We start from the raw sequence: 25,582 nt of genomic DNA on the forward strand, positions 1-25,582 counted from the left end.
CTTCACAATATATTACATAACCATAATATGCTGAGCTTCCAGCAGACCGCTGGAAACAAAAACAGTTCATTAGGAAAGTCCAGCATCTGAAATTGCTGTTTTCGGTCTGCAGCAGCTGTCAAAGCACCTGAAGCTCCAGACAAACAAATGACAGGTTTAATCTGGAAAGGTCTGTGTTTTAATTTATCCCTTTCTTTTATTTGAAAAAAAAAAAAAAAAAAAAAAAAAAAAAACATGTGCAGCTGTTATTTTCTAAAGGCAAAAGGAAGAAAGTAAAACTATTTCTACACGTCATTTTCATTATCACATAATTCTTGATTGGACCCAAGTGGGGAAGTGTAGGGGGGGGGGGGGGAGACGTTGTTCCTTAAATGGAGAGAAAAATGCTTTTACCGACATCGAAGTAAGAGGTGCCAAATGGTGCCGCAGCAGGTTCAGCCGGTGCCTGCTGTCTGCCGGGCCTAGGGTCCGAGCCCAGCTTGGGGTGCCTTGTGACGGACTGGTGTCCTGCCCTGGGTGGGTCCCCTCCCGGTGGGTCCCCTCCCCTCCCGGTGGGTCCCCTCCCCTCCCGGTCCCCTCCCCCTTTGGCCTTGCGCCCTGTGTTGCCAGGTTTGGATCCAGCTTGCTGCGAACATGCAGTTGTACACCATAGATGGATGACATCCAAATACTTATCGTTGTCCGAAAAGCAGGGCAGCAGGTGGAGCAGTGATTAGACCGCTGCACTTCCAATGTGAACATCTCTGTTCCTGTTCTAACACCTTTGATCAAGTACTTTCCTAGGCACAGTAAAAATGTGGTGTCAACAAATGTAAGTTGCTTAGTGTACAAACTTGAATTTTGAGAACTTTCATTAGAGGTGTAAGGAAAATATATAAGCAAGTGGTAGCACAATGGTTAGGTCTGTTGCCATATAACCTGAAGGTCCCGCTGTATTACCTTGACCAGGGTACTTACCTTAATTCATAGAGTAAAAATAGCCTGCTGGATGAAAGGGTGAATATGATCGTTTGTTGTACAATGTTAAGTCACTTTGGGCAAAAGTATCAGCTAAATTATAATAGTACAGTCAGATCTAGTATAATGTAAAAGTTGTATGAAACTTTCAATTATGCCAATCTGCAGAATAAAAATAATTATTTCAAGAGGAAAAATGAGGTTGGGGCAGAGCGCATGAAACAGTCCTCATCGTCTATTAAAAATGCATAGCGTACCCAAAATTAAATAAGAACATCGTGCCAAACCTACAAAAACATAATCCATTTACTTTAAATTATAAAGCACACGAAAATAATATGCAGATTTTGACACTGTGGTTCTTTCAAAGGGCTTTAAAACAAAAGTTCTTATGTAAATTGTGCTCTATTTATTCTTTGTGTTATGAGCCAGTCGTATTGTAGCAGAACTGACTGTGTAAAGATATGATTATGAATGAATTCCAAGTTAAATAGAGCATCCATAATAAGCGCAGGGCATCTTGCACATCTTCCCATCTTCATCATTTGTATAAATACTGCAGTGCTGCTCTTAACACCGTAAGCGGAGGTCAATAAATATGCTGGAAGCAACAGGCAGCATTTGGGATAATTAAAATATAATCCACACCATCCATCTTTAATTTCCACCCCCCTCCTCGTGGTGGTCACCGCACTTTGAAATCCTTTTCTTTCATCCAAGCTCTGCTCATTCTGCATCCCGGGGCTCTTCCCAAGAGAAACTAAGGCTCGAGTGCCACGCGAGGTTTTGCACATAAATTTGCAAAGGTATCCGTCCAGCGGCTTGATTAATTTACATTAACGAAACCCACTTGAGTGAACAAGACGTACAAATCACTGCCTCCGAGCAACGGAGACGTTGAATTCCTCTTGCGGTTACGGGATTCGTTTACCCGGCAGACAGCCGACTCCAAGGCCTTTAGTTCTGGGGCTCGCCCGATCTGCAAGCGATTGTCTTTCATCCAGCTGGAGGGGGGTCCAGACCCAACGCAGTCCTGCCACTGCCGTGACCTACACATGGGAAGCGTTTCCCAGTCCGACGCAGCTGGACCCGCTTCCTAGGACTCAAAGGGCCCATGGCTATGAGTGATAACAGTGGAAATGGGATGATCTGTGTGATAATATTTCTGCAGGCAGTTCTCGTTCATTATTTATTCAGGAAACTCATTCTTTTCCACTCTTGCGCTCACTTGGAGATCTTTCTGCCCTTCAGTAGTTACAGTCCACCCCTGGATCACCACGCATGGTGACTTCCACTGCCGTCTAACTCCACCGATCGGTATTACATAGCAGACACACAAACACAAAGCTCCTGTGATCTAGCTATAAATAAGCTGGTTTTTATATACTTTTCGACAGCTTTTAAACTAGATAATCCTCCTTGAATGGCTCATGGGCAGCACTCCATAAACGTCACTCAGCTGCATGTGTTTTACATGAAAAGAAGACAATGAGTAGTGTAGTGGTTAGTGCTACTGGTTTTAGATTGAAAGGTTGCAGGTTTGATCCCCACCTCTGGCTGTTGCATCTTTGAGCAAAGTACTTACCCTAAATTGATCCTGTTAAAAAGGAAAAAAAAAATTCATAGCTGTGCAACTTTGTACTGAGCGTGTGCATCATGGATGAGGAATGTTCTTGCTTCTGAGTGGATCACAAAGGTGTACTGTGTAATCACATTCAACAAATGTTATAAGTGTTTGTTAAATATGTGCTTATACATTTATTTCATTCACCTATAGCGCTGCTTGAAAGTGTGTGAGTCCTGTTGGGATTGTCATTATTCTTCCATAAAATATTAGATGTATAAAATCTAAATGTTAAATTTTAAAAAAAATATAGAAAATGAATAACACACACCTGATTCTATTTATTTGGTTTAACCAATGCAACTTACATCTATTTATTTAGCGGATGCTTTTCTCCGAAGCGACTCCCAATGAACTCTGTGTAGTGTTATCAGCCCACACACCTTATCCGCCAAGGTGACTTACACTGCTAGATACACTACTGACACTGGGTCACTCATCCATACATCAGTGGAACACACACATTCTCTCTGTCACTCACACACTATGGATGAACTTGGACAGCATGTCTTTGGAGTGTGAGAGGAAACCAGAGTACCTGGAGGAAACACGCACAGACACAGGGAGAACATGCAAACTCCACACAAGCTGAGTGGGGATCAGTGCTACTCTGCTACAGAATAGTTTACAACTGGAATGTACAACTGAAGTGTACAAGCTTGATTTTCCAGATGCTTTGGCAGGTGATCTTCATGATTTTACATTTCCGTTAATTATTTGTTGTGAAATAGTCAGGAACAATATCCCATGCAGTGCGTTCCACTATAGGCAAAACTTACAAATAAAGTGTATATTTTTAAAAAGACTATGATAAATAGTATAAGAAGCATAATAGTGGAATTCCTGCTAATAGTAAATAGTTCTGAAGGTGACTTAGATTTTTCAAACACAACCGGAAGAGTAAATTTTGAAGAAAAATCTGTTTTGATGCGGTACACCCTTATTACCTTACATAGTCCATTTCCTTACTTGGCTGGTGCCAAACCTCTGGAACTCAGACTGTGGTAAAGCTGAGCATAAAATGTGGAGCACTGAGCTGCCAGGTTCCCACAAAATCGTTCATACCGTGACACCTGTAAACACTCCCGGGTCATTAGCTTCAGGGACTCCACGTCATCCTGTGGGTCCTGTTAGTCGGGTGGGCTGCAGGGAGGCACATCTGGTGGGCTTTCAAAGCCCACACATCGGATTGTCTTCTCACACTCTCGGGGGTGTCAGTGTGTCCATCCTGGGGATGCAGATGAAGAGTCACACCAATATTTGTGAAATATCTGGCCACTTCTCTGGAACTTCTCAGACGACACTACATGACCTACCCAGCTAAATATTGTAACCTTTAGCCTGTGTGCCTTATTGACCTGCCCGTATGAATTTGCAGCTTCCGGTGTACAGATTATTCCTCTATGTTTCTGAAACCTGGTTCTGCTGTGCTATTTTAATTTAATGGTGGTATGGTACCAAACCTTGAGGGACAGTACAACTGATTCTGGGTGCTGAAAAACTTAAGCTTAATGCAAGGTATAAGAACGCACTTTGCTGTTGGTTCCCCATCCAAAAATTGTTCCCATGACTTTTTTTGTTAACACTGATGCCAGGAAAAAGAAGCAGAGTCTTGCAACACCAACAGTGCCATTTTACAGAGTCCAGCCGTTTTCTTTTAATTTTCAAGTTAAGTGACCGAGGTCAACCATGTAGCATTTCATTCAGGATTAAATTGCTGAGAATGCAAAAGTTTTCTCTTTTTTCCTCTTTCATCTCAAGTAATATTAGAGAAAATGGAGCCAAAATGAAACTTTACCTCTTCAAACCACTTTTGCACACTAATCCCAGGTATTATTTTCATGCTTTCAGAATCTTACAAATGAAATTTCTTTTGATTAAAATTGTTGTCCCCATCCTTCATAATCTCCCTATGTCACTAAGAGTTGCACAAACAAGCTATTTGAATGCCTGTGAGTGTGTTGGGCTTTGCAGAAATATTCCTTTGATCTATGGTGTTTTTCATGAAAAAAAAAATCGCCCTCTAGTAGACATTGTCCAATCTTTGCCATCACACAACTTCATGGGTTTTCCAATTTCACGAGTCCAGGTCTGCATTTTATTGGCTACTGAAGGGTTTTTCTTCAGCAAGAAGAATAAACATGAATGGGCCATGAACCAGTCTCTGGACCAATTTCCCCTTACACACATACTGAAGCATGGTGGTGGCAGCATCATGGTCCGGGGTTCTTCTCAGGGAAAGGAGCTGGGAGATAGCTAAAGATTAAGTGAAAGATAAAAGAGAGCCAAATACAGAGAGATCCTTGAAGAAAAACTGGCCCGGTTCAGCACGCACACAACTTTGGACTAGGCCAGACATTCACATTTCAGCATGACCATAGTCTGAAGTACAGTCAAGACAAAGCTGGAGTTGCTTCCAAACAAGTCTCTGAATCATGTCTTTTAGCAGCCCAGCCAGAGCTTGGACTTGCAGCCCCTACAGAATCTGCAGTGCTCCCCATCCAATCTGACAGAGCTTCAGAGGAACCACAAAGAACAGGAGAAACTACCCAAGGAGTCCAGGTGTGCAAAGCTGGTAGAAGCTTTCCCAAGAAGACTCACAGCTGTAATTGCTGTTAAAGGTGCTCCTGCAAAGCACTGAATAAATGGCCCTAATACTTATGTAAATGAGACATTTCAGGTTTTTACTTGCAGCGAATTTGCAAAATTTCCCAAAAAACGTGTTTTCACACTTTGCCGTTAGGATGTTATGAGTGTGGACTGATGGGAAAAAGGAACAAGTTCGATCCATGCCGAAAGACACGCGTACAGCATCCGGTGCACAAAAGGTGCAGGGGCTCAACACTAGTTTCTGAAGTCGCTAGAAGGAGGGACGAACGCACATCGCACAAGTGGCGCGGCGCGGCTCGGCTCGCTTCGTGGGCGTCGCTCGTGGCCCCGCTCGCTCTGGCCGCCTGGCCCCGCCCTTCGTTCCGTTCCCGGCTCGCGCTCCGGGGAGGGGCGTCGGGGTGAAGGGGGGGGGAGGAGGAGGCTGATCGCAGCGGTCCGATAACAGGCGGCCCGGCGGTGCTGCAGGTCCACCTCCTCGGAGCCGCGGAGCCGAGTGGCTTCTTCCAACATTTCGGTAAGGACAGACACAGCCCTGCATTTTCAAAAAGTTTGTTTGTTGTTATGCGTCATGTCCTTCTTACTGTTGTTGTTGTTCTTTCTTTTTTTTTTTTTTTTTTTTTGCCTTTGCCTTTGCATTGGCTCCCCAAGCAAGTGCACGCGCAGGACTCGAGTCGCAAATTATAAAGCTTTGCTTTTTTTCTTTTTTAAATACCCGTCTGTTCTGAGCGGAAAAGTATGTAGGGAGTTGAGTCCGAGCGGAGCTGTGATTTAATTCAGCTCAAAGCGAACACACACACACAGAGTCGCGCGCGCGGCTCTTTCTGCTGCCGTTTGCTGCAAACAAAACAGTAAATCCAGCTGAATAAACAAACAAACAAACATAGAAAGACTGCTTGAGTCAGTAAATATTCTCCTGTTTTACTATTGATTTTTTTTTTTTTTTTTAACATCTTGAACAAGTTTTTATGGATGTAGTACGGATGTGTTTTTTGACTGATGCATGTGGCCGGAGAAAGTTCTTAAGAAAACTGAGTAAAAGTTTTTTAAAAAGTGCTTGTTGGTCTCATTTCAAGTAATAATGTGACTAATACAGGTGTTTTTCCTCACTTTTTTGCAGCTGTGTGTGTTTTGGCTTCCCATTGTCTATATAGAGCACCTTGCTATTGGTTCCTGATAACAGTAAAAAGTAAACTTTTATGAGGAATTATTTCATCAAATGATAAGAAATGAGAACCAACAGCTGTAGCTCCAGCAGTCAGTATAATGTGGTGTTGAAGCCCCTCCGGTGGTGGACCTTCAACACAAGTGGAGCAAAGGCTGTGAAGGTCGTATTGGAGAGATGAGATCTGTTAGACCTTTACTGTGTTTTCCCAACACACACCTTCTTTCACCACAAAAATGAGTGCATGTACTAATATATTTCATAAGAATCACATTTATTGATTTCTCTTGACACCTTTGTCCAAGGCATCTTACAGCGTGACCTTTGTCCGCCAAACAACTTGCAGTGATTTATCTATTTATACAGCTCAATAATTTTTACCTGAGTAAGGCAGGGTAAGTGATCAAGATGTTCTGGGGAGAGGCAAAGCGGGCAGCCCAGGACAGAGACCGATGGAGACATGCAGTGAAGGCCCTGTGTTTCGACTGGAGCAAAGAGGATTAAAGAAGAAGAAGAAGAATTCAGGGTGGGTAAATAAATTGATCAAGCTTACTAGAACAGGAGGTTGGATTCGAACCCGGGTCTTTCAGTGCCATAACTGCTACTTCAACTGCTGTGAAATACAGCGCAAGGTGCCGAAGGCTGCAAAGTGAGAAGTTGCACATTTTCACGTGTCCCGTATGCAGAGCATGTGCTTTGTAAAGGTAAAGACTAGAACACTGAAGATGAAAGGCGACTCCAGTGTCCCACAGTAAGGTCCTTTTGACAAAGGTGTCAGTGAAATGGAAAAAAAAAATGTAATGCTTATGAAATATATTTAATATATGCTCAAGTACTTCTGTGCTGGAATAGGTGCACAGGACCTCCAGGTAAGGCAAGAATAGGGCAAGAGTATCTCTTCGGGGTGCAAGGCCTTAGCAACTTGTGTCTGGGTTCGAGGTGTTGTGACTGTCGAACGCCAGGGCGGTGCAGCGAGTAGCGCTGCTGTCTCATAGTGCCTGGGTGGTGCAAGAGGGTGTGGGTTTGATTCCTGCTCAGTGTGGGTTTAGTTTGCATGTTCTCCCTGTGTCTGCTTGGATTTCCTCTGGTTGCTCTGGTTTCCTCTCCCACTCCAAAGACATGCTGTTCAGGTACACCATAGTGTGTAAGTGACGGAGTGTGTTCCACTGACATATGGATGAGTGACCCTGTGTAAGTAGTGTATCTAGCAGTGTAAGTCACTGTGGTGAATAAGGTGTGTGGGCTGATGACACTACATAGAGTTCACTGGAAGTTGCTTAAGTGTCTCCTAAATAAATGGGAAGATGGGTGGGAGTTCAAGTGGCTGGGTCTGTTCCTCAGTGTGGGTGCTGTCAGAGAGAAGCGCTCAGATTTCTTATCCAGGCGGTGATTAAATAATTGAAAGGTGGACTTGTGGTTGCTGGGGGAAAATCAACATGTTGTGTGGTGCTGATGCTGTGACAGCTGAATAGTCGGGGCTCAGAGCAGTTTTCCTGTTTATTTTATGATGCGGTCGTGGTTGTCGGCGGCAGCAGGAGCAGCGTTTATACCAGCCTTGCTTTTCTGCACAGGGGACACTGCGATACTCCAGTCTGGAGGCCTTGTACTTTCACCTCTTTCGTTACTGCAATGATTCTTAACACCCCAAAATCATGCAATTGTTGTCATGACTCGTGTTCATTTTCAGACTTATGATGAATTTCCAAGGCATGAAAAACCAATTCTGGCACGATTGTCCGTCCAACTATTACAATCATCTACTTGGGCATTGTAGGGTTACGGGGGTCCAGAGCTTATCCTGGAAGCTTAGGAAGCAAGGCAGGGCACATTGCAGAGAATGTTTGATAAATATTTGTTAAAATGTATTCAAAAGTTAGCCTTCATAAATAATATATACAGTACATTTATTACTTACCACGTTACTGGTAGCCTCCTCTCTGATGGCATCAACCATCACTGGTTCTGGAGGACTTGACAGTAACGCCTGTTGGACTCTCCAAGACAGATTCTTTGCTTAAATTTTACAGTCAAACACATAGAATCATTCCGATAACAGTTCCGTGGACAGGACAGCAGTAAATCATGGTAAAATTCTAAGATTTGCATTAATCAACTTTTTATACCAAATCTGGTCCATTTCCCAGTGGCTGTTTCAGCTAAATCGTTGCCTGAGATTTTCACTCTTTCAGTTGCTGCTCTGCTGGACAACCAAGGACCGTTTCAGACGTCGCTTTTAGAGTTGTGGGAAACAGAGGCGTGTCGGAGCAGGTACGTCTCCGTACGGTGCACACGGAAGAAGAGCGCAGGTGTCCGCGGAGAGGAACGCACCGTGTCCACATGGGGTGACTTTAACTACTCAGCCCTGCTGCGAAGCCTCTTTAGATGCGAGTTGACTGTGTGAGTCTGTTCTGGTCCTCGGGCTCGGGTACGAGGGGGATAAAGAGCGGAGGAGGCCGAGAGCCGATGGAGTCATGTGGGATTTTCAGCACACACACACACACACACACACACACACACACACACAGAGGACCTCCTTTTAACGAGGAGCCCAACTTTATACACACTAATCCAATAGTTGTGTGAGAGTGTGTGGTGGACATCAGTTTGAGGGAACTCATACATAAATCAAAGCTCTTGATACAGTGTTATGTATAATCTCCCCAAACTTTATTAAATTAAAAAAAAATAAATTATAAAACACCAAAATACACAGAAAATACAGAAAACAAATCAAAACAAATCAAATACCAAGAACACAATATAGTTCTCACACAGAGACAAACTCTTATTACAATAACAGACAGCACCTATAAATGAACCCACATAAAATTGCACAAAGCATATTAAGCTGTCATCAGTACTGTCATTAAAAGCAACAAACGGAAATCCAGAACAATCCGTCATTACGTAACAGAATAAATCATTTCAAATGCAAAAATAGGGCGACAAAAGTGTGACAGTCGAATCGGAAACAAAAGCAAGACCCACCCACAAGTCAGCGACTGACGATACCCACATTCTGTTAGGAAAACTTATTTAAAATGAACTTCCACAAAGTTCAATAAAACTGTCATCATTATTGTTATTAAAAATAAAATACATTATCTCAAAAACCATAAAAATGGGCAATAAAACTATCCAAAGCTCGGAATCTTTTCCATTTGGACTATTTCGACACCTGTTTTTTTACTGTTCCATTTTTCGCAAACGTCTCCAAGTCAAGGTTGTGGAGGTCCAGAGCCTATTCCAGAAGCGTAGGGCGTGAGGCAGGGTACACCCTGGAAAGGACGCAACACCATCTCAGTAACTCGATGCCATTCTCCACATATTCAGAACAGCTTTTAATCACTTTGTCTGGACCACTGACAATTCACATTTGACCAGTATTTGACCACACTGAGCTGAAAATGAATCCCACAGGGAAATACCCCAAATATGACTGGATAATTACATTTACATTTACTCATTTAGCCCAAGTCCATTTATTCATTTTGCAGCCCGTTTTCTCCAAAGTGAAACACAACTTGGAATAAACAGAAGTGCATTTCACCAACAGACAAAGAGTGCAGACTCACGATTCTCAATCAGTGTGTCCAACACCACAGTGTTTACCAGTACACATGTCACCAGTACTTGTGTATAGAGCTGATAGGAAACACAGAGCTGGTGGTGACAGGGGGTGTGATGCAAGTTTATGGAGCAGTTAAGAGATCGGGAGAGACATGCCTTTGAAAGAGATGTGTTTTGAGACAATTAGTGAATGCCGGGAGGGATTCAGCAGCTCCGAGGAACGTAGGGAGCTCATTTCACCAGGGAACATGAGCCTTCAGGTTCTCTATTTTGGACCCTTGTGAGTGGACCCACCACGCAGCCAGAGGTGGGGAAGCACAGCGCTCTTGCTGCGTTGTAGGGACAGATCAGCTCCTCGTCATCATGGGAACGTTTTGGCAGGATTACAGCATGTGAGCCTCCGTCTCACGTGCTGTTTGGTGAAGCAAAAGCACACCGTTGTCTTCATCCCAGCTGCGTATTGTCTTCAGGGGTGTGGCCCGTCTGAGGGAAGCTGCGCACTTGTGGAAAGAGCAAGACGTTCATGCGGCCGGCGGCGCAGCATTCCCAAGGTAACAGATGGCATTTTGACAGCTGTTACTTCACAGATCGCGCTTCTGCTCGTTCCAGCAATTTGGACACGGCTACATGCAAAGGTTTGCTCCTGCGTGAGGGATGACTGCCTTTGGTTCAACAGCTGGGCCAATAAAACGAATGACCAGCGAAGACTCTTATGCACGGTCTTTCTGGAATATTCTTTCGGCGAGAGCTTGTAAGATGGACAAGGATTTGGGAATTATGGGGATCAGGCATTCTCAGTTTGGTGTCAGTGTTAGAGAAGTGAGGTTTTTTTTCCACCTTGTTTATGTTGGTGTTCCCAGTGGGTTGTACAACATGACATCATCGCCTAACCTGTAGCGACTCGTACCGTGTGCCTGGTCAAGGTTCTGTCGAAACGATTCTCTGGATGCACTCGCTGTTTGAATATTTTGCGTTCTCATCTGTTCGCTCAGCTGCAGCTTTTCTGCAGAGTGACGTTGAGTGATTTATCCATTTTTAATGTATTATTTCAGGGTAAGTACCTTGATCAAGAATAGTACAACAGGAGCTACTGCACGGAACGTGTAGGAGAGAAACCTGCTGATTCATTTAGGGATTCTTCACAGCAGCTTACAATGTGAGGTTTGTACGCTAAGCTAAATACACTGATTTACCCATTAATACAGTAGCGTAACAATTTACACGTATTCATTTAGCTGATGCTTTTCTCCAAAGCAACTTATAATATTAGTCTTCCTACAATGATTTACCCATTTATGCAGCTGGGTAAGGTTACTCGAAAAATTTAGAGTAAGCACCTTGCTCAAGGGTACTACAGCTATAGGGGGAATCAAACCTACAACCTTTGGATCCAAAAGCAACAGCTCTAACCACTACACTACCAGCTGTCCCCTATTAGAACTTTTACATGATAAATATCTTGATCAATGGGACTACAGCAGGAGGTGGGATTTGAACCAACTGAAGGAAGCATTAAGGGAAGGACGCTTTGGGTGAAATGTGGTAGAACACGGTGACGGAGGGTTTGCCGTAGCTCTGGTGCCAGCCAGCTAGCCATGCCCCGGGGGGCTATCGGACTGCCGCAGGAGGCCAACGGACACAACCGAGGGCCCCGTCTGGCGTCGCTCACCACTATTACCTCGGCAGGTAGCTGCAACCCAGTACGCTGAAATGAGAATCAATGTTTCAGTTATTCCAGACGCAGGAAAAGGGAGCACAGAGAGCGGTGCAGGGTGGAGCCCGGCGAGCTTAATGAGCCTAACGCAATCCGTTCGCACTTCTAGGGGTCGTCAGGTCGGCGGCTCATAGCTGCTGTCACACATCATCGATCGGCTGCCCGACTAGCAGAAGGGCATCTTTGAGGGGCGAGATTGGGGTCGTGTTTGCTTCGGGCTTCTGCAGTGTGCTCTTAAAGAGGAAAACTGATACGGCTGGAAAGAGACAGCACCCCCACTCCTTGCTCTAATCTACGTCCCTGCCTGCGTGCGAAGCGACTGGCCCGCGACATCACTTTCGCGCTCGCCGTAAATCCGTCAGCGCACGTTTCCTCGGCTCACGCCGGCCGTTGGGTTTCACCCGTTGAGGTTTAACGAGCTCCGCGGGACGGCGCTCAGTTCAGCGCAGCTGTTAGTACCTTTTCCCTTTTACGAGGTGTGCCAGCGGACCGATTTGAACTGCAGCATTTAAAAATTAAAAGAATAACTGATACCAGACTCAAAAATGTAGAGATGGAATCGTCAGAGGCATGTCGAGAAAATGCAAATGTATGAAGCTGTAAGTCAATACAGGGCAAAGGACGACAGGCGGCCGGGTTTATTGGGGTGCTCAGGTAGCACCAGGTAAGAAGTTCCATAAAGGTGACCAAAAATTACAAAATTACCCGAAATTATGGCATTGTGAACAATCTTGTCCCAAGCGGGGTTGCGGCAAGCCAGAGCCTTACTCGACAACACAGGCCGAAGAGGGAGGGGACACGCCCAGGACAGGGCGCCAGTCCATTGCAAGGCACCCCAAGCAGTTCTCGAACCCCAAACCTGCCACACCACCACGCCCTCCACTCGGGATTATGACGCAGGTCAAATGCTAACTTTTTATCGGAATTAAGAACAGCTGGTGGCATCATGGTTGACGCTGCTGCTTTTGGACCCAAAGATCACAGTTTCGAATCTCACCTCTGGCTGTAGTACCCATGAGCAAGGTACTTGCCCTAAATTACTCCAGTAAAAATACCCAGCTGCATGAATGGGTAAATAATTATAGGCTTGAAATAACTGTAACGTTAACATTCTAAGTCGCTTTGGAGAAAAGCGTCAGCTAAATGAATAAATGTTAATGTAAGTTGGAATACGTCAACCACATGGTCGCAGGCGGTCTTTCTGGTGTGGACCACAGAAGCAGATTATTCTTACCATCTGGCAGGAATCTATAATGACCATACGTTTGCATATCTTTTCCAAAAGCAGGATCTGGGTTGTGATTTATCACGTGTAATAGAAGGAAACGAATGAAACTCTTTTTCTCCTCATCTTTTGAACGTTCAAACTACGGCATTTTTCAGAGCCCCACGGTTCTGTCTGTTCTCCTTAACCGTGTTTGTTGTGTGTCGGTGTTGCGTAGAAGTGTTACTGTAGGATTATGGTAATTAGTTACTTAGTGTTGAGCTGTTTTTTGTTTTTTGTCAGTGCTCCAGATTAAACCAAATAAATTCCTTCCCTGTGGATGTGACGCTATTGTTGAACCCTTGCTGCGGGTTACAGCGGTAATACCTGGCTGGCGTTATTGTTTTCAGTCATTAAGTGAAATATTTTCTCTTTCTTTCCAAGATACATGTTCATTTTCAGACTGTTTGCAGTTTTGCATCGTTGTGCCACTTCCGACGGTCGCCAGCACAGCGTCTCACATGTCATTAATGTTTACAGCATCCCAAAAGTTTTCCTGGAACTATGTTTCAAACACAAGTGGCCATACAGAGTCTTTAAATTCACATTTATTATTAGGCAAAGAGAAAAGAAAGTGAAGGCACATCCCGTGTTCAATGAGTAGTTGGCTGTACATGCCATAGCTGCTAATTTGTGTAATTTCTGCATATTCCAGCGGCAGTGTACGAGTGCAGCTCGGCCTGGGTTTCCTTTCCCGTGGGACCGTGGCTTTGCTCTGCTCCGTTCGTCTTTGCCGAGTCCTGCAGCAAGAGTCTTTTCAGATCAGGCACTTTGGGGGCTTTTCTGACAGAGCAGGTTCTTTTTTTACCGAACCCAAGAGCAATTAGTGACGTGACAAGGACTAAAGCGGCAAGGTGGGTGGTACAGCGAGTAGCGCTGCTGTCTCACAGTGCCTGAATGGGGCAAGAGGACGTTAGTTCGATCCCCACTCAGTCTGTGTGGAGTTTGCATGTTCTCCCCGTGTCTGCGTGGGTTTCCTCCTGGTGCTCTGGTTTCCTCCCACACTCCAAAGACATGCTTGTTCAGGTTCCCCCATAGTGTGTGAGTGACAGAGAGAGTGTGTGTGTTCCACTGATGTATGGATGAGTGACCCAGTGTAAGTAGTGTATCTAGCAGTGTAAGTCACCATGGTGAATAAGGTGTGTGGGCTCATAACACTACATAGAATTCATTGGAAGTCGCTTTGGAGAAAAGTGTCTGCTAAATAATAAATGCAAGGACTGTTGGCTCACTGTGGACACTGTGTGAAGAGCTCCACCATGGCCGAGGGGCACAGTTGGTGTCTGAGGTAGCTGAGAACACCCCCAAATGCGTCTAAACAACACACACCGGCTGAAGCCACTCATCCCCAGCGGGGTTGCGGTGAGCTGGAGCCTAACCTGGCAACAGGGTGCAAGGCTGGAGGGGGAGGGGACACACCCAGGATGGGACACCAGTCTGTTTGCAAGGGACCTCAAACAGAACTCAAACCTCAGACCCACCAGAGAGCAGGACCTGGCCAAACCTGCTGCACCACCATGCACCCTGTCTAAACAACAGCACGACTAATTTGACTGCTGCTTCAGCCCTTCAATCTGGTTTTACTTTTTAAAGAAGTTTCCTGCATTAACTGAGCAAAGTAATTCCTATTAGTCTCTAAGGGAAATAAATATTTTGATTTTTTTAATAAAGTTATGCATGAATTTATTATGCATTAGATGTTAAGGGCAGAACTGTGGTAGAGCACTTAACAGTGGTGCCTCATAGTTCCTGTTTGGATGTGGCTTTGAATCCAGCTCCATCTGTATTGAATATGAAGGCGCGTGTGCCCTGTGCGTGTGGGGGTTTCGCTCAGGTGCTCTGGTTTCCTCCCATGGTCCAAATATGTGTTGCAGAGGGTGACTCTATACTGATGTTTGTGATGTGTGTGTGTGTGTGTGTGTGCGCGCGTGTATGTGCGTATGCGAAAGAATGAGTGTGAAGGTGCCATCACTCCGCAATGGACTGGCATCCTACCTGTACTCTGCCTCTCACACCCTATGCTTCCAGGATAGTCTGTGGATCACCACGACCCTGTACTGGTCAAGTATTTATTGATAATGAATGAATCTTTTATTCTGTGCAAATGAATACAGAAATTGCGATATTTAAAAATGTTTAAATGCTACATTAATTAGTTTGCTTTTGCAAATGCTCAGGTTGTTGTGTCGCAGGTGAGATGATGGCTGGTGCTACACGCTCACGGTTAGTGATAATGCGTGGATAACAACTGTTCCACTAATGCACTGATGTCTCCCTATAGAATGGCTACAAAGTGTAGGTGTTGAAAGGAAACTGTGCGCGGGGCTGTGTTTCACCATCCCGTCGAGCTTGTCCTCCTCAGCTGCTGCCGTGTGAGATGACGGCAAGATGTGAAACGTCGTCGTGTGGTGTACGAACGGGGACGGCCGCCTGGCAGCGGGATTAAGGACTGCAACTCGTATCCCTGGGTACAGCTCTCCTGAGCTTGAGCTGGAAGTCGTCAGTGCTCCCCCCCAAGGGGGAACTCAACAGGCATTTGATGCACTTTCAGTGAAATGTGAGATGTTGTTGCTTGAGGGACATCCTGATGGTTGGAAACCAAAGGCCTGAGCTTTGGAAAAAAATTGAACCCGGAGCCGCTGAGAGGCAGTGTTAGGCGCCTGCTTTAGCTTAATCCGTGTGGCATTTAATACAGAGGACAACGCGTCGTTCCCCCAGTCTGGCACCGATGCTGCATGAGTCAAAGCAAAAACGTAATTATTTTAACTACGCTCTTTACCGTGAAAAGGCTCATAATCACTCTTGAATGTTCTCGTCAAATGTGAGAAAATACCTGTCCCAGGCTTTGTCGATCCTGCCGATGCACAAACATCCCTTTGAACGTGAGCTGCCAGGGTTTTGCGGCGGAGGAGAACTTCCCGTCGGACGAAAAAGTGTCTTTTGAGGGTTGGAATTCATGAGTCGAGGATATTGGAAAGACCTTCCGCGCTCAACGTGACACGTTGGTCTTCGCAGCTCAGCGCTCTGAAGTGCTGTATGTTCGACAGATTCCTTTTCTTCTTAACCATTTCCAAGCCACAGTGTTACTTGGCTGTTTCAAAAAAATCACTTTTCCTGTAATCTCAGCCAATAATCACATGCAGGCTTATGACTGGTTCTAGACATCTAAATGTATTCAGTCTGTCTGGCGTTTTCATATGAGATTGTAGGCAACAACTTTCATAGCAATGAAAACTTTATTTAAGTGTGAGGTATGAACCATGTGCTGCACGTGTATGAAACTGTTCAGCAGCTCTGATTTCTGCACTAACTTCAAGAACCAGTAAAACTCAGCTGTTAACCTTGCTTGTTTCTTTAATATCCCTTCCATGCATCATCAAAGGAAGGCTTAATAGCATAACTTTAATTTCTGTCTACATAACTTGCCTTCGTAAGCTGTAACGCATATACGGGTGTTGAAACATAATGAGGGTATGAGTAAAATACAGTGTTTTAATGAAAATACAGCAGCTTCATAATAAGGGGTGTTTAAAAAAAAAAGAGGTTCCATTATTAAACATTTTACCGTGCATTAGTTTCATTTCCCTCGTCCTCTGGAGTTATGTGTTTTGCTGAAATAAAGAAAATCAAAACAGTTTGTGAAAATAAAAAAGCATTATGAATTATCATATGTATGATTGATGATTGTCATCCAGTATATGTTATTCTTATTATATATTCATTATTTTTTGCAATAATTAACATGCACACTTTGAAAACTGGCCGCTTGTGGCTTTCGCTCAAGTTAAAGGTCCAACTCTTTCACTGCAGGGTAGAAGACAGTTTAAAAATCCACTTTTCCTACTAAACACCTAATTTTCTACTCAGATGGAGTCCCGATGCGAGCGATCGAGGCAGAAATATGCCTTAATTGGCGCTGTCGTCATGCGGTGTGGCTGCCAGGGTAATGCAGGAGTCACCTAAACGACGCTCCTAAGGGTGCTTGTTCCGCTGCTGTAAGAAGAATCGCACTCCTGCAGGTCCCTGCCAGCAGCCCTGAAAAAGCCATTATGTCAAACAGGACGTTCCTGAAGCTCGGAGCCTCAGCACAGACTTCCTCGAAACCCCGGCAATGCGCTCAAGACTCCCCTGCTCATTACACTCGGCCTTAACACAATAATTTGTGAAATTACAAGTTCGAGGCTCCCGACAAGCTTGCGGCAATAAAATTACGCTGAGAGCTCAGCTTCGTGGCCAGATGCTGGAGTTTGAGGCACGCTTAAAGTGCACAACAGGAAATCTGTTTCTTATGGATTTTTTTTTTCTTTCTCCTTTATAGGTTTCCCAAGGTGGAGGAAATTGATGAAGTTAATGAAAGGAGCTTCGGCCTAGTTTGTTTCGTCGAGGACTGCGGCGGATCAAGGTCTCCTGCCCTCAGCTTGAATCGTTTAGATACAGACTTGTCTATTTTTAAGAGCGTTTCGAAGTGATCGGAATGGCGGGTGGCGGCCTCGCTGCGTCAGCGCTTTTCGGGGGGATGCTTTTGCTGTCCGTCAGCGGCTCTCTGGGTAGGAGGGACTGCACCGGCGTGGACTGCCCCCTGCTGGAGAACTGCATCGAGGAGGTGCTGGAGAGCGGCGACTGTTGCGCGTCCTGCCTGCAGACGGGCTGCACCTGCGAGGGCTACCAGTACTACGACTGCGTCAACGCCGGTTTCCGCAACGGCAAGGTGCCCGAGGGGGAGTCTTACTTCGTGGACTTCGGCAGCACCGAGTGCTCGTGCCCGATGGGTGGCGGGAGGATCGGCTGCCACTTCATCCCCTGCCCTGAGATCCCGGCCAACTGCATCAAGACCTCGCACCCAGCCGATGGATGCGCGCAATGCGAGCGCGTGGGTTGCATCCACCACGAGCAGAAGTACGAAGCGGGCCATACGTTCCACATGGACCCATGCCAGGTGTGCCACTGCCCCACCGATGGCGGCGACCTCATGTGCTACCCCATCCTTGAGTGCAACCCCCAGCAAGTACAGAAGCCCGTGCTGGCCACCACTACCGAGGACGCTGCAGCCGAGACACCCTTCGACCGCCCTTACATCCTCGACCGGGATGGGGCTGAGGACCGCAGTTCCACGCTGTACAGTCTGATACGCTCTGACAACCTCCCGCCTTCTAAAAATACCCCAAATCGTGAACAAGCCCCTCCCCTCTTAAGAGAAGAAGACGAAGAAGAAGAAGAGGAGGAGGAAGAGCAAATGGATTACGACTATTCGCCCATGGATACTTTAAAAACTCCTCAATTTCTGGCCACGCCAACAGAACCTCCTGTGATTCCTGTGACCGATCCGAGAAGTCCTGCTCCACCCACCGGACTTGATGAAGCAAGGCATGAACTTAGAGAGAGATTTGGAAGTCATGACGTAGAGGAAGAAAAAGGAGAGAGTACTGATGCTCCACAGACGTTGGATGAGACCACCACAGCTCTCCAGGAGACAACAGTGGAGCAGGAGGTACACCAAGACGCTCAAACGTATCATCAGGGGTCTGGCTTTGTGAAAGAAGGCAGCAGTAATGGAGAAAAGCTGGTCACACCAAAAGATATTTCAGAACATGGTGAAAAAGATCTGTTATATGGAGTTGACCACGGACAGAGAAGCAAACCCAACGGACCCGTGAGGGAGTTGGACACTCGTGTCGCTGTAAAAGGTACACCTCATGTGGTTGACAGTGAACTCAATGTCATACACCGTGGTCATGTGATGCAAATTAACAACACAGTCAGCGGAAAAGGTGTGTCTCGTGTCATTGATGGTGAACCCGAGCACAGAAGTGGCAGTCGTGCGATGGCAGTGAATGCGAGCTTCAGCCCCGGAGACACGTCAGTTAGCCGTGAACACGTAAAGACACATAATGGTCACGTGAAGGATGGTAGCACGGTGTTAGGAGGCGACAGCGAGCATCCGGTGGACCGCAGCACACCCTCCGGGGCACCTGAACACAACACGGTCACCGCAGTACAATTCAGCCCGACCAGCAAACCAACCGCTAAGATCAAGGTGGACGAGGAAGAGTCGATCCAGATCCAGCAACAGCCCCGCCCTAAGTACCAAGCCCAGGAAGAGGATGGACCCAACGTTGTGGACTCTCTTCCAGAGCAGCATGGTGAGTGAGTGAACCGCTGGCAGCCATTGACCTCCACTCGACTATATTTCGATAGAGTTCATCGAGAAGAAAACAAGCAAAATCTCTATATATAACAAAAGGTGATAAATGTATAGATAAGCGAGTGCTTTTTCGCAGTAAATGTTCACTCGTCCTTCATTTTCCGGTTTTTCGATATCTGGTTTTCCACGAATCTGGTCCGCAATTTTTATACCACTTATTGTTAATTGGTCTGGATTTTCGTTCATCCGGCCTGCAGCATTTAGCCTGGGCTGTGATGTTGGTTCTGCCACGACAAACTGACGCCGCGTTTGAAAACTGCGCCAAGTAGCTGTGTGAGAGAGACTGTGAGACGCACTGCATTGTGGGAACTGTGTACCCATGCGCTCGGTTGCGTTCTGGCACTCTGTGGTCTTGCTTGTGGAGTCGTATTTGTGTTTGCATCCCCTGTTTGGCAACGTTGAGTTTTAGTCCTCTAATAATTCATCCGTTTAAATGCGATTAAGTCTTTCTCTTCCTCAAGTCAGTCCACGCACGCAAATGTGGAAAGTTTTATGAAATCATTGTATTTTATAAATTAATGATATATCATTTTAATTGTTATTCTATTTGTATGTTTTATGTGGCTTTTACCTTGTGAAGTTAGGCTTCCTTTTAGGCATTAGGCAGAGTGATTTCAGGGTGAATTTGGAACAAATCAGCATTTTTTTTTTCTCCGATGGGATTTTTTTTTCCCCATAGTAATAAGTCTGAATAAATTTTGTTATTTGGTTTGTTTTCAGGAACGATTAATGAAAGGTAACTGTGGATGAGTGTAGGTGCTTGAAAAGTCCAGAAACTTTTGGGAGGGTAGTATTAGACCGGTTGTTCGCAAATTAGTTAGATGTTCTTGAGGGCCACAAAACAGTCTCCGAGCCAGAAATGTTCAAGCGTTACTGGGGATTAACCTCACAGATCAATTTGAGATGTTCCATACATCCATCTGTTTTCACTAACCACCACGCTGTCCGATATGCAACACAGACACAATGTCTACAACCACTTGTCCCAAGTGGGGTCGTGGCAAACCACAGCTCATCCCAGCAGCACAGGGCACAAGGCTGGAGAGGGAGGGGACACACTTAGGACAGGACACCACTCCATCACAAGGCACCCCAAGCAGGGCTCAAACCCCAGACCTGCCACGCAGGGGACCCGGCCAAACCCATCTCACCACCGCACCCCCCATGCAATGGGCTCGTAATTAAAGCAGCAGTAAATATTTGTAATTCTGTAAAACTACGTGTTAAAATGACTGCACAAACACCACATATACCAGTGTCAAATCAAGACTGGATTCTGGTTTGCCATCAAAAAAGTTTGGGAACCACTGTATTAGACCAAACCCCTACGTATATGACAGGCACTAACATGGCATGTCCATATTTGCTGCTTTTTAAGAGTAAGCTTACATTTATTCATTCAGCAGATGCTTTTTTTGTCCAAAGCCACTTCCTAGGAACTCGATGTAGTGTTATCAGCCCACACACCTTATTCACCATGGTGACTTACACTGCTAGATACACTGGGTCAGTCATCCATACATCAGTGGAAGACTCTCTCTCTGTCACTCACACACCATGGGGGAACCTGAGCAGCATATCTTTGGAGTGTGGGAGGAAACCAGAGTACCCAGAAGGCACCCATGCTAACTCTATAAAGTCTAAGCAGGGATCAAACCCACATCCTCTCGTATCACCGAGGCACTGTGAAACAGCAACACTACTCACTATGCCACCGTGTCACCCAAGCTTGCTCCCTCATATGAATTAAGAGTAAGAGAAGCGTGTGAATCCAGTATTTTGAGGGTGAAGAAATAATTTCTGTAAGACTGTGCTCCGACTGCATCTTTTTTCAGCCCCAGTACTGCTACCACTACTATTTTTCTCACTGCCGACAGTTTTTCTGAAAGAAGTGCAGTATGAAGGTGTGAGTCATCCTTGCGCATGAGGACTGAAGATTATAGGCAGGCGGTGGAAATCGTACCCTGGGCGTGTAAATATTCAGTGCAGACGGCTCACTGAGGCACGGAGCCAAGGCGTCCTCCTGCTGAGCACATCCTCGCAGTACGGAGCCCACACCAGCCCGGGAGAGGGCCACTCAGGGCCTCGTGCTGCTTCCACTGCCATGACGTGTACGTTCTTAATTAGCTGCAGGAGTTAGCAGGAACCATCTGGTAGAGAAAGCAAAAGCTCCTCGGCCTTGGACTTGACGGCATTTATGTATTGAACATTTCACCCAGCAAATTAAGCATGCACACGTTTGCAGCCAACTATGATTTATATTGTCTTAAAACGTTTCAAATCTGAATTTATTCACCTTGGAAATGAAGCTCTGACTGCAGCTGGAAGGCATATTGTGTCTATTTTATTTGATCTTCTCCAGATACTGCAACACCACGTTGCTGCGGCCATTAATGCAGAAAATCTTAACGAGGGATCCGCTGTCTAACTCATGTTAAAAGTAAACGGGTGGCATATCGAGTAGCGCTGCTGTCTCATAGCACCTGGGTGGTGCGAGAGGACGTGGGTTTGATCCCCACTCAGTCTGTGTCGAGTTTGAATGTTGTCCGCACAGGTTTTCTGTGGGTGCTCTGGTTTCCTCCCACACTCCAAAGACATGCTGTTCAGGTTTCCCCATAATGTGTGTGTTCCACTGATGTATGGATGAGTGACCCAGTGTAAGTAGTGTATCTAGCAGTGTAAGTCACCATGGTGAATAAGGTGTGTGGGCTGATAACACTGCATAGAGTTCATTGGAAATCGCTTTGGAGAGAAGCATCTCCTAAATAAAGGTAATGTAAATGAAACAGTTGTATATGAAAATAACCAGGATTCATTGAAAATAATTGCAATGATAATTTTTTGAGATAAAGAATACTTAGGACAGCACTCAGTTGTAACCATATTTATTACAGTATGGAATTTAAGTGTGTGAAGTATGATCATGAATGTGTACAGCAATGGATGAGAAAACTATCTTTAATGTCTGGATGTAGTGATGAAGGCCTGCAGGGAAACTGCATTCATAAGTAAATTTCAATTTTTAAATTTCAGATTGTAACAATTAACAGTTCGAGTTGTGAGTTGAGTACCGTCCTAAGTCCCAACTATATTTCTGTATCTTTAGAGGATCCTTGGCAGTATTTTCTCATCAAGTGGAGTGAGCTCATACTAGGAGGGGTCTCCAGCTTTTGTGAGATTCTTAAAGGGGTCCATAGACCAGAAACGGTTAAGAACCTCTGCATTAGTGGAATTATGGCCTATGGGTGTTACTCATAATGACCTATGCTGGTGACCAGTGTTAATGATCCGGTAAAGTGATAGAGGAACTCTTGCAAGTGGATTCTTTGGTTTGATGGTTTCTGTCATCCATCCCGCTGCGGTCATCAAGCTGGGTTTGCGACGGGTTCCTCTGGTTTCTTATCAGCTCGGTGACTGCAGCACTCCCCTCCGCTCGTGCTTTCCTGCTTCTTTCATGCCCCGAAGTGTGGCCAGATAAGGAGGGGAATTAGTGGTCTTCCTGTGGGCCAGCTGGCCCCAGTCCAGGACAAACAGCCCGCGCAGGCTGGGAGCCCTCGGTCTCTCCGCAGGTAGATCCTCCCCCACTAATTGGTCTGTGGGGGGTGTTTGTGAGGGAGGCTGCACTTCCTTCTTCTACCAAAAAAACAACTTGTCATGTTACCGCAGCCGGCAATCTGTGAGTATTTGAGCTGTACAAAACGTACCCTCAGCCTGCTTTTGTGGTCAGATACTTACCAGTGGATGTACTGTGTCCTTCGGTAATCTATTTTAGAGATGCGTGCTTTGGATTTTTATCATTTGCATGTTTGTGTCTTATTTTGGCGCAGAGGACAGCGCTGGCATCTCACAGGGCCTGGCTAAGGGTTTTGAAGTTGGTTTCAACACATCTCACTCACTGTGCAGTTCGGGTGCTTAGTTGGTTGTTTGGGTTTCTTCTGAGTGCTCTGGTTTCCTCCCACAGTCCAAAGACATAGTTTACGTGAACTGGGAAATAAATCGCATTTAGTGTGTACGAGCGCCCTGTCCCATCCAGAGAGTAATCTGCCTCACACCTATGCTTCTGGGATAGTCTGTGAACCACTCTAACCCTGCACTGTAGAAATAGTTATTGATAAAGAATGAATATCTCAGTGTGTGCATCTGAAGGTAGAAGTTGTTCCCTTTCTGAGACATATACATATTTTTACAAGAAGAACTCATACGTGGGGGCATGATGGCACAGTGGGTTCAGCTGGTGCCTGCTGTGTGGTGGGTCTGGGGTTCAAGCCCTGCTTAGGGTGCCTTGCAGTGGACTGGCATCCCATCATGGGTGCATCTCCTCCACCCTTGGCCCTGTGTTGTCAGGTAAAGCTCCAGCTTGCCATGACAAATGGTTCTTAACAATGGATGGAAGTCATACGTGTACCCCCATTTGTGTGTTTAGGCAGTGAGACAATGGGTGATGAGCAGTGTTGGCTAAGGAACAGCACTGAGACAGATGAAGCATCACTGTCCCTATTGCAACTGTTACTTGCTTACATTTATTTATCTGACTGTTTTCTTCAGAACATCTTACAATTATTGTTAAGCTACCTACAATTACTTACCCATTTATACACCTGGGTAATTTTACTGGAGTAATTTAGGGTAAGTACCTTGCTCAAAGCTACTACAACTGGAGGTAGGAATTGATCCTGTGGCCTTTAGGTCCAAAGATAGCAGCTCGAACCACTACGCTGGGAGAGTCTCCAAGGCCATCTTTCAGGCATGGCTCTACTAAAGCATTGAGTCCAAAATCCAAATGAGCCAAGATGCAGGTCAGTCTGTGGAGCGTGTTGCCGGTGTGTACAGGGTGTCTCGTCATGTCTTCGGGGTGCACATGTTTGTGGGGAAGTGGTTCAAGGAGTAGCTCTAGTGCCTCACAGCTCTGGGCTGTGCATTTAGGTGAGGGTTTGAATCCTGTGGAGTTTGTGTACTCTTTGCATGTCTGTGTGGGTTTCCTCCAGGTGCTCTGGTTTCCTCCCACAATCCAAGCACATGTTTCAGGTGAACTGATTACTCTAGCTGTGTATTTGTATGAGTTACATGGCTCTGCAGCACAGATGTGTGAATGACTGCATCTAGCGGTGTAAATCGCCTTGGATAAAGGTAACAGTTAAATACTAGGTGATAATAATCCAGCTGTTGCAAAATCCCATTTATCTATTTTCTCTGCTTCTTGAAAAGGCCATTTTCCATTTTTACACCCTGAGCCCGGTCCCCCACCCACATGCCTGTCCCAGTTTTCCCAGTAGGAGTGAAATGATATTGTGAAATTATACTCCTAGTGATATTTCTTTTGCCGCACACTGTCGCATCTCTGATTTCATTACATTAACACATAGAAGCCATTGCTCTGCTGAGCTGAAATGACACAGTCGCTTTTGAAATCCGCCAGTTTCATAGTACCTGATGTCACTTCATACTTATAAGTCCATTTTTTTTGTCTGTGGCTCACGAACCACATAACGATTCAAAAGGAAATGCCAATAAGCCCCACGGGCCATTATGGTGCTCTTCTCTAAAGTATGGGTGCAGTGCAGTTATGGTCATAAAATTGATGGAGCACGGAGATTTATGTTGTGGTGACCCTGGTGGTCGCACTGAGATATTTTAAGGTGGCTTTACGTGGTTTTCAGGCTTTTTTTTTTTTTTTTCTTTTCTCCAAGTAAAAAGTTATAAATGACAGTGTGAAAACAAGGGAATTTTGCTAATGCGAGTGTATGATTGCCCCGGAAAACCTGAACTGGAAACTTCTGATGTCGTTTTATAATTTAACATACAGTCATGACGCTATATGCTGATGCTGAGATTCAATGATGAATACATTCAGAGATTGAAAAATATTTGTGTTCTGTTTCATGTCCAGCCATACAGTGCCTCTATGGAGTGTTTATTGGCTAGAGTGCTATATTTTAAATTCATGCCCTGGAATTAATATCTGCGGAGCAAAGCGGCTGGTAGTTTTCACTGGCAGTCCAGTTGAAGTTCAATACGTAAATACAACAGCCATGAAAATAGCTATTGGGAGTGGACCGTAAATACTCACAATGTGAGGAAAAGCCTCGGTACGGGGCCTGTTTATGGACGTGCCGTTTCGGCTTTCTGCCTCAATTTCCTGAAAAGTAAGCCGATTTGATAGCGGGATCGGCTCGGAGTAGAGACTCCCCTGTTGGCAGAACGAAATGTAACCCTCTGAACAAATAAGCTCTCATTTATAATATTCGTTTAGCTGATACTTTTTTTAACCAAAGCAGCTTACAGTGATTTACCTGCATATACAGCAGGGTAATTTTTACTGTATCAGGGCAGGTTAAGTACCTTGTTCGTGGCTCCTACAGCAGAAAGTGAGATTCAAACCCACAACCTTTGAGCACAATGGAGGTGTCACTAACCACTACACCCCCTGCTCCAGTTACAATCTTCTCCAGACTAACGCAGTAATATAAACTAAAGCACGG

General features: G+C 45.4%; 1 protein-coding gene across 2 annotated transcripts in view; it reads left to right on the forward strand.

Moving 5' to 3' along the window:
- Positions 1 to 5,623: 5,623 nt before the first annotated feature.
- Positions 5,624 to 25,582, forward strand: part of fbln2 (fibulin 2) — a 70,554-nt gene continuing 50,595 nt past the window's right edge. For both annotated transcript variants that reach the window (XM_029247775.1, XM_029247776.1), the window contains exons 1-2: positions 5,624 to 5,705; positions 17,220 to 19,041. In XM_029247775.1, coding sequence (XP_029103608.1) covers positions 17,376 to 19,041 — 1,666 coding nt within the window. In that variant the 5' untranslated portion in view covers positions 5,624 to 5,705; positions 17,220 to 17,375. The remainder of the gene's footprint in view (positions 5,706 to 17,219; positions 19,042 to 25,582) is intronic.

The sequence above is a fragment of the Scleropages formosus genome, chromosome 22 (assembly GCF_900964775.1).
Source record: "Scleropages formosus chromosome 22, fSclFor1.1, whole genome shotgun sequence".
NCBI lineage: Eukaryota > Metazoa > Chordata > Actinopteri > Osteoglossiformes > Osteoglossidae > Scleropages > Scleropages formosus.